The 10,066-nt window shown below is 41.5% G+C and overlaps 2 protein-coding genes across 2 annotated transcripts in view; both read left to right on the forward strand.

The window, feature by feature from the left end:
* Positions 1 to 5,538, forward strand: part of LOC118478652 — a 63,428-nt gene extending 57,890 nt beyond the window's left edge. The window contains exons 14-18 of the mRNA XM_035972669.1: positions 82 to 156; positions 2,107 to 2,261; positions 3,652 to 3,999; positions 5,049 to 5,217; positions 5,516 to 5,538. Of these exons, the coding sequence (XP_035828562.1) occupies positions 82 to 156; positions 2,107 to 2,261; positions 3,652 to 3,999; positions 5,049 to 5,217; positions 5,516 to 5,538 (770 nt within the window). The remainder of the gene's footprint in view (positions 1 to 81; positions 157 to 2,106; positions 2,262 to 3,651; positions 4,000 to 5,048; positions 5,218 to 5,515) is intronic.
* Positions 5,539 to 9,229: 3,691 nt separating this feature from the next.
* Positions 9,230 to 10,066, forward strand: part of LOC101855145 (leucine-rich repeat-containing protein 73) — a gene marked incomplete in the record, with an annotated part of 9,698 nt that continues 8,861 nt past the window's right edge. The window contains 1 exon segment of the mRNA XM_013088684.1: positions 9,230 to 9,362.

Here is a 10,066-nt window from a genome sequence, read left to right on the forward strand (position 1 = left end):
CTCCTCTTCGCCCCCCCTCCCTTCTCTCCCCCTCCCTCCTTTTCCTCTCTCATTCCCTCTCCACCTTCGTTCTTCCTCTAGGAAAAGTGGACATTCACGACCAGTCGAGTGACTCCTCCGACAGTGAGGAGGAAGACAGGAAGGAGAAAGAAACTTGTGAGTTGACACTGGCTTATTTGGTCGCTTTTAAGCACGAAGGGGCTATCCCGAAAAATGCTGTTTTGAGAAAATCGAAGGTAAACTTTTTACTCCTTGTTCAGTTTCTTTAAAAGACAAAGAGAGTTTTCTCTATAACTAAAGAAATATACACACCTGTGAAACCAGACTTCTCCTATAGGTAAGACAATGGCCACTTTTGGAGTAGGTCAAGATTTCTGGAAACCCCAAAATCTGGATTAACTCGCTCGTCCATTAAAGCGACCATTTTTTCTTTTCCTGCCTACTTATTGCTCTGTTTACTTGTTTGTCTGTTGTCCATTGTTGGCTGTTGTTTGACCGCTATCATTTGTGGCATGACATGGTGGAATCAGGCACTCGTCAATTTTGGGGCATATGGGGGTTATTATTGTAATTTCAAACACTGTTCATTTATCTTACGTTTGGTGAAAAAAATATCAATCTGTGTTGAATAGAAGAAATGGAGGTATTTGCGATTGAAGGAAGTGAGGCCAAAGTTTTGCAATCCCCATAGCTTGAGAGTCCTTGGAAAATGAAAATTCACGATTTTTGTGCCTTTGATCAATGTTTTTCAGTGAAAACTATATGTGTTTTTAAATGGACATAGAAGGTGTTGAGCCAAAAAAAGAAAATTAGAAAAAATTGCCCAATGGCCAGACAAATGCCAGTGTCTTTGATTTCATTATTCTGACGGGCGCCTGATTTCACCACGATGCTTCAAATTTAGGAAAGGAAGAATGATTATTACATGAGTTTGGCATATTATATATATAATAAATACATAAAAATATGTATGTATATATAGTATCTAAAGAATAGTTTACATGAGTTATGGGGATAGATCTTGATTTATTCTGCGAGTGAAATTGCCAAGTTATTATCAGGAGTTTCAACAAGTGATTGCTACTGGCAATTTCACAAAAGGAGGATAAATCATGGTGAACCTCCAGAACATGTGAAGTATAAGGATTTATTTCACAGGAAGTGCAATGCTAAAACAACTCCGTGTGTGGTATTTATTTGTGAAAGTTCGTCACTTTTGTTGCCTAATAAAACTTCATAACCACGTAACTTTTGAATCTGGAAAAAATTAACGGGGGTTCAGAATCATTTAAAGGGTGCACAGTTCTATTAAGGAATCTGAAGTCACTGTAGTTTAATTGTCAGTTTTTCATTAATTTCGTTTACATCTAATCATGAGAAAATCTAAGACGCCATCGTAAACAGGTAAGGCTTCCATTCACAAGCAGTGTGCATTGTTTTCACACCGTATTTTTTTCTTGCGTGATAATGACTTGGCGATCGATTCTTTTGAGTCTGTTCATCGAATGGGTACCACGACCTGGTGGAATCAGGTGCTCATCAATATTTGAGCATATGGGGTTATTGGTATCATCTTAAAGCCTGTTCATTAGCCTTCCTTATGGTGAAAAAAATTTCCATCTATGTTGAATAAAAGTTGAAATATTTGCGATTGAAGGAAGTCAGGGTCCCCTAGTTTCAGAAACTAAATTAGCGAGAAAATGGTTTCTACTATTTGGTAACTTCCATAGTCTGAGAGTCCTTGGAAACTGACAATTTACATTTTTTGTGCCTTTAATCAAAGTTTTAAGTAAAATCCACACAAAAATGTGTTTTTAAATGGACATAAAAGGTGTAGAGCCAAAAAATGAAAAAAAAAAAAAAAAATTTCCCAACGGCCCCCAAAAATGCAGATTTCTTTGATTTCATTATTTTGACAAATGTGCCTGATTTCACCACGATGCATCACAAATTATAACGACTCATGAATTCTTCACTGTCAGTAACAGAACTTTACTGAGCTTATCTCTTCTTTGTGGTAGTTGTTGTTGTGGTAGTAAATTACAATACCTCATGAATTCTTCACTGTCAGTATCAGAACTTTACTGAGCGTATCTCTCCTCCCAGACAAAACCAAGAAACAACGAGCCTCACCCCGCCAGCAGCACAGCTCTGAGTCCGATGGCTCCGCCTCTGAGGAGGAGACACCCCGAGGCTCCGCCCACAAGCCCGCCCCTGTCCCCGCCTCCCCGCAGCGATCTATCGCCGCTGAGAAACCACAGGTTTGTCGACGTTTTGTAGCTTGTGTGATTGGTGCTTTTGTTTAGATGACTGTGACATATGTAGCCTAGCGGTTAAGCTACTGGACTCGTAATCGTGAGATTGTGGGTTCGGGGGTTCAAGCCTCAACTCGGTCCGACTTGGGAAAGTCCTTGGAAAAGGCACTTTACACAAATTTCCCACTTGGCTCAGTCCTTTCGGAGATGGACGTTAAACTCGAAGGTGCCGCCTCTTAAATAACCTAATAATATTGATTGGGGCGTTAAAACAATCCCATTAAAAAAATTAGATGACCTTTGGCTTTTTAGAGTATTATTTGGAGTTTTTCCTGCACCAATTGATTATCATCTTGGTTTTGTGATAGTTTCTGGATTGATGAAACTACAGTTGAAATTGTTGACGGTGGTAACCCATTGTTGAAGAGAAAAGTAGTTGTCTTAGACAGGTCGATGTCTTACACAGTGTCATTATTATGTTAAAAAAAATTGACTCAGAGAAAATGGGAAGTGGCTGTTTGTGCAGGTGAATGTCTTATACAGGTGATTGTCCTATAAAGTGGTTGTCTTAGACTGGTCGATGTCTTGACACGGTGTCATTCTAATGTAAAATAATGCACAAAAGAGAAAATGGGAAGTAGCTCTTTGTACAGGTGATTGTTTTATACAGGTGGTTGTCCTATATGTGAGTGTCCTATACAGGTGAATGTCTTATACAGGTGATTGTCTTATACGGATGAATGTTTTGCACTGGTGATTGTCTTATACAGGTGGTTGTCTTATATAGGTGGTTGTCTTATACAGGTGGTTGTCTTATACAGATGAATGTTTTACACTGGTGATTGTCTTATACAGGTGATTGTCTTATACAGGTGGTTGTCTTATATAGTGGGCCGTTACAGCTGGTTCGACTGTAGTTATCTGTTCTTTTTGCTTTGTCAAGTTTTGTATAAAAAGTGTCCTTAAAGCTACTATGTGGGTGGTTGACGGGTACTCTTGTGTGGTTTGCTTCTTTTTTCCTATCAAGCATCTATCATCCTTATCGCCCCTTCTTCTTTTTTATGTTTGTTACTCTCTTGTAACACCTCTAATCTTCTGGCGCTCATATGACCTTATGCAGCTGCGAGTGCCGTAAAACCTCTACTATAAAAAAAAGCTACTATACATACACATACATGTGGGTTGCCTCATGAAAATTACTAAAGAAGATGCGATATAGCTGGACAGAAGTGGAGACCCATGACAGAAAAAAAAATAGGGTGCCTAAATTATTATCTAAATTTTGTCAAAAGTTTTGTAAAAAACGGGTAAATTAACAACTACAAAAATTTACTGACTCCTCTTCCCTTCCCCCACCCCTCTTTCTAACACCTCCCCTCCCTCACCTTTTCCCTAGAGGGACAGCTCACCACAGTATGAGGTGGTCAAGACGGTCAGCGCGGACAAACCGGCGCCGGTGGTCAGACCAGAGAGCAAAGAAGAGGTCAAGGCCGCAGTCGAGACCACTCAGGACGAGGCTGAGAAGGTTGAGAAGACAGCGGAGGTGAAGAGGGAAAGGAGGGAGTCAGCTTCCTCCATCGCTTCTTCCTCATCGTCTTCGTCAGTGTCGTCTGCAGCTTCAGTGAAATCTCGGGATAGAGAAGGAGACGGGGAGGAGGAGGATGAGGAGAAGAGGAGACCACCTCGCTCAGAGTCCCGAATGGGAGGTGGTGGGGCGCAGCTGATGGCAGTGGCTGTCACAGAGGTAGTGTTGTTGTTGTTGTTGTTATCATCGTTATTGTTGTTGTTATTGTTGTTGTTGTTGTTGTTGTTGTGTGTGTATGTGCTAGCCTATCCGTTCGAAATGTTTGGAGCCCCGAAGAGCGGGCTCTTCGCCAGGGCCACCGCCTCTCTTGGATAGCGGAGGAGGCAGTCCAACCTCCCTGAATCCTCCCCGAAGAGATGCCACCGCCGGATGTTGTTGTTGTAGTTGTTGTTGTTGTCGTCGTCGACATTGTCATCGTTGCTGCTGCTGCTGCTGCTCTTCTTCTTCTTCTTCTTCATCTTTTGTGACCTCTTTGGATTTTGTCTTTGGTATAGAAGTCAAAATTATTGCGATTGAAGGAGGAGAGGTTGCATGGTTTCAGTGGTGAAATAAACGAGAAAATGGCCGCCAGTGTTTGGTGACTTCCAAAGCTTGAGAGTCCTTGGAATCTGAAAATGTATGTATTTTGGTGCTAATTTCATTGCTGTTGTTATTGTCGATATTGTTTGTTATTTGTTATTGTTGTTGTTGTTAATGATACAATGATGCTTAATCGTTACATATCCTGGTGGGTGGTTGGAGGGCTCCACCGGTTGATCCTACTTCTTTACTTTCCCACTTTTGTTTCTGTCTGTCTGTCTGTCTGTCTGTTTTGACAGTGACAATGACAATCTTTATTCATCTCACGGCGAGAAATGTGTCTTTGTCGTTGACAATGACAGTGAATGTTACAAAAGTTATGTGCACTCACGCATACACATGCACAGAACAAGACAGGACATTAGTAAAAATGTGTTATACGTACTGAAATAACCCCTCTCCGTAAAACATTCTCTCTCTCTCTCTTTGTCTTTTACTCCCCCCCCCACCCCCCAAGCACTGAATGACCATTATTTTATCGATATGATTCTTTTTACTCAAACAAACGAACAAATCACATATTCTGATTCACTACAAAATTCTCTTTACTCAAGCAAACAAACAAACGAATCACATATTATCCTGGTTCGTTACAAAATTAATGCTCGTAAAACGTCTCATGACCACAGGCGGACGAGAATGACTTAAGTGCCAGTGGAGGGACAAGGGAGGTAACTGTCACCGGTCATGCCGTAGAGGAAGACAGAGTAGTTGCAGCCCCTGTCGTGACGTCAGTGGAGACGGCGGTGAAGGAGGAGGTGGAGGAGGAAAACTTTAAAGGACGGGACGAGGAGAGAGGTAAAGGAGGAATATAGACGGAGAGACTGTTTTATACTATTTATAGAATGACGGATAAGTTTAGACAGTCAGACAGACAGAGAGATAGAGGAAAACACAGACGGATAGCAGAAGGGCAGGCATTCAGATAGATATCAAGATAAAGAGAGACATAGATCATCTTTGCCTTTCTCACCCTGCAACAAGGCATAGGCCACGGACAAACACTTTCCACCTTTCTCTATCCTTGGCTAGCCTCTTGATGTTATTCCCTGTCTTCCCACCCCTCTGTATATCAATTTCTGTGATTCTTCCCCAGGTTTCATGCGGTCTTCACCTTGATCTTTAACCTTGTGGATTTGAATCCAACATTTCCTTTGTTATACAGCTGCCTGACTTCCTGAGAGTATGTCCAATTCATCGCCACCACCTTCTTCCTACTTCATCTCTGACTGTGATCTGTCTTGTTTTCCTTAATACTTCCTCTTTGGTGACCTTGTCTGTCCATCTGATCCTCAGTAGCTTTCTTAAACACTTGTTTAAGAAAACCTGGATCCTTTTTATGTAAGATATAGATAGCTTGATAGAAAAAGTCAAAACCGTCCAAGACTGCCTCACTTTCATTGTTATCATCTAGTGCCAGATCTGCAACAGACATCAGCGATCTTGGCTCTCCTTTCATTCCTTTGCTCGGATGCTCTTAAAAAACTACGTTTCCCTGATCTTTCCCTGTCACCCATTTGTTTAGGTTCCCTAAGTAGGTTGCTGAGGGCCTACCCCTGCCTTGTTTGCCTTCAATGTTGCCAGTGAGAGCTAGATGTTCGAGACCTTTATGTCTATTCAGGTGTCCCCAAAACTGCATTTGTCGTTTCCTTATTGTTTTTAACAGTGAGAGTCCCACGTGAGATTCATCAAGCATTACCTCATTTGATTTCATTTCCTTCCACGATATTCTTAGCAGTCTCTAAACAAACCACATTTCTGTTGCTTCTATTTTATTTTCACTGCCTTTTGTGATTGTCAAGCTTTCACAGAAAAATAGAAGGGTTGACCATATATATAGCATTTCAGAACTCTCATTTTGGTAGTCATTGAGATGTTCCCGTTTTTCAGGATTGGGCTCATTTGATTGAATTTAGCCTCAACCATTGCAATTCTCTGCTTTATTTCTTTGGAACATTTTGCATCAGATGTTATTATAGCCACACACTACAGAGGATAAAAATGGTTGGCTTAGACAGATGGATGTCTTGGGCAGTGTATCATTATAATTTTTTAATGCAAGGGGTGAAGCGGGCAGTGGTAGTTTGTACAGGCAATTGTCATGGACGTATGGCCACCAGAGAAGGTAAATAGGAGTAAATAGAGAGACAAATAAGTATGACAGACAGACAGACAGACAGACAGACATATATTGATAAGACATAACATTGCGTCATTGTAGAAAGTGTTCAGGGTTAAAATGCTTTTTTTGTTTTTGTCATTTTGCTTTCTCTCTCTCTCTGTTTCTCTCTCTCTCTCTCTCTCTCTCTCTCTCTCTCTCTCTCTCTCTCTGTCTCTCTCTCTCTCTCTGTCTTTCACCCTCTATCTGAGTGCCTGCCCTTCTGCTATCCGTCTGTGTTTTCCTCTATCTGTCTGTCTATCTGACTATCTAAACTCATCTGTCTTTCTATAAAACTGTCTCTCCATCTAAATTCCTCCTTTACCTCTCTCCTCATGTTGTTTTTGTCTACATGTACCCGTGGTGTCTGGTGGGTGGTTGGCGGGTGCTCGGGTGTGGTTTGCTTCTTCTTTCCTATCGAACATCTATCGTCTTTATCTCTCCTCCTTCTTTTTTGTGTTTGTTACTCTCTTGTAACACCTCTAATCTTTGGCACTTATATGATCTTATTGTGTTGCAAGGGCTGTGAAACACTTGCTGAAAAAAAACGTGGTGTCTGTCACGTATGTCTGTCTATGTCTACAGTACCTGTGGTGTCAGTCACGGCAGCCCCTGCAGTGGAGGAGAGGTACCAAGAGGAGGTCAGGACGGTGACCACCACAGACAGAGGTCAGTGGGGGAGAGGGAAATTATATTTTATTTAATAGCTGCCTGATGACCAATACAGACATAATGGGTTGTTGGCGGGTGCTCTGGTGTGGTTTGCTTCTTCTATCCTATCAGACATCTACCGTCTTTATCTCCCCTCCTTCTTTTTTGTGTTTGTTACTCTCTTGTAACACCTCCAATCTTCGGCACTTATATGACCTTATTGTGTTGCAAGTGCTGTAAAACACTTACTAAAACTAAAATACATACAGAGATCAATGGGGAGAGGGAAATGATATTTTATTTTATACCATACTTGGGAGTTGTTTTAGCATTGCCCTTCTGGTAAAATAAATCCTTATATTTGTGTAAATATAGGCTGGGGAAGCGCGCACTATATTCGCCTTCTAATTCTAACCTTTTTAAGAAAAGTATAGACTTGAATCATAATATTTCTAGACCATGCACTGTCATGGCAGCCACTCTTTCCCCCATATAAAAACTTCGCCGTAAAGCGCACTCACAATTGGCGCCAAAATGAAGTGTCAAACTACCAAAGAATTTAAAAATAGGGCCGCGGGGCGAAGAAAGGTGAAGAAGCCAGTCAGCATTCTAGTGCTATTTTAACTTTCTTTGCAAACAACAGTCTCCCACTCCCACTGTCCCTATAGTAGAGAGTAGAGAGTAGACTCTCTACGTTGCCCTTAATTTTGTTCCAAATTGGGTCAAATGGTGCGCACCAACCGGGATTACGTCAGAGTGCTCTAAGTCTATGCTAGCGAACAACTCCCAGCCTTTGGTTTGTTTTGGTCGTAAAGTTTTAAATCAAAGTTTTCTCTATTCTCACGAGAACACGTCTTATAAAATTTATAATTAAATCATTTACTGCATTTAATGCAGTTTCTTAAGTTTTCAACTTTTGAATCGTACGTTTTCTGCTTGTGTTGCCTATGCTTACGTTATTATTGTTTTGCCTTTTGGTTTATTTCGAGGCGGGAGACATACGGATAGCAAAAAAATGTAAATTAGCGTGGCTAAAGACAAAGGAAAACAATCCAGATTTTTGACAGTCCTCATTCTGACTCTGACAGGCATGAACATTTTGCGTTCATGTGAGACTCTAGAGTGAACCCTTTTGTCCAACGCTCAATTTACTATCTGGTTCTGCGCAATTTACTATTTGGTTGCGTTCAATTTACTATCTGGTTCCATTCAATTTACTATCTGGTTCCATGCAATTTACTATCTGGTTACGTTCAATTTACTATCTGGTTTCGTCATATTTGTAGATCTCTTGAATGCTCTCTTTGTTTAAATTTTGAGGTCTTAAGAATGTGTGGCTTCTTTGGTACCACCAGTATAATATATATATATAGAGAGAGAGATAAATAGATAGACAATGATGATGATGATGATGATGATGATGATGATGATGATGATGATGATGATGATGATGATGATGATGATGATGATGATGATGATGTAGTTGAGGGCGAAACATTGAACTTGTCTTTAAATATTTTGGAAATACTACCAAGTCTTAACAGTTTTACTATCAGCTGTGTACAATGATGATGATGTTGATGATGATTATTATTGTTATTATTAGTACTTGAATAATATGTTCAAGGCTGCTTACCTATCCTGTGGCAGACATTTCCTACTAATTTATTCACAAAATGACACCGACCTTGACCTTCCTCAGGGGCTATGTCCTCGTCGTCCTCATCGTCCCTCTCCTCTTCCTCCCCCTCGGAGGGCTCAGCCGCCATCAGTGACAAAGGTCCCAACAAGGCCAACGACCCTACTCTTGACGAGAGAGAGGAGGAAAGGAGGAGAGAGGAAGAAAGGAAAGAAGAAGAGAGGAGAGAGACAGAAAGAAAGGAGGCAGAAAGGAAGGAGGAGGAGAGGAGGGAGTCGGAAAGGAAAGAGGAGGAGAGAAGGGAGGCAGAAAGGAAGGAGGAAGAGAGGAGGGAGGAAGAAAGGCGAGAGGAAGAAAGGAAAGAAAAGGAGAGAAGGGAGGAGGAGGAAGCGCAGAGGAGAGAGGAGGATGAGAAGAGGGAAGAGGAGGAGAAGGTGGTGGCAGTGGCTGTGCTGAGCGATGGACAACAAAAGACAGAGACGAAACAGAAAAATGGTACGGAAAGATGATGTGTAAGGGTGGAGGGAGGGAAGGGCTGGGGAGAGGAGGAGGAGGAAGAGGAGGAGAAAATGCTCACTTTTCCCGCTCTGTCGCGTCCTCAAGAGAGGCTACATTAATGAAATCATCCTGGAGCGTCGCGGGTTCAGCCTATTCGGGTCGCCTTGTCTCGTTCTGGCAAACGAGAGATCAAACAGGTTTTTGCTCTCTTAAATTTAATGTTCTGATCCAGCTCGTCTCTGGGCAAGATGCTCTTCAGAGAACGCTTGTTGGTTAGGTTCTAGTTTAGTTTTAGTAACGGTTTTACGTCACTTGTAACACAATTCGGTCATGTAAGTACCGAAGATTAGAGGTGTTCTTCGGGGACATGGGGAAAAAGTGAGGAAGGACGATAAGGGCGATAGATGTTTGATTGGAAAGAAGGAGCAAACCACACTAGAGTACCAGTCAAGTACCCGATCTGATGGTGTGAAAGAAACTTAAGGAACATTTTGAAATGAAAAAAAAAGGAACAACAATATATATATGATAAAAAAAATTAAATACAATGACGGGAAACATGCATGAGCGCCCTCAAACATTGTCACCCAGACAGAAATTGTGAAGGCCTCCTCTCCGAAAAATGCGGTCGGTATTACAATTGATATTATATTTAACGGAATGCGGGTACTCGTTTGGGGAAAAGATGCGAGGGGAGGGGG

Source organism: Aplysia californica, unplaced genomic scaffold (genome assembly GCF_000002075.1).
Source record: "Aplysia californica isolate F4 #8 unplaced genomic scaffold, AplCal3.0 scaffold00787, whole genome shotgun sequence".
In the NCBI taxonomy this organism is placed as follows: domain Eukaryota; kingdom Metazoa; phylum Mollusca; class Gastropoda; order Aplysiida; family Aplysiidae; genus Aplysia; species Aplysia californica.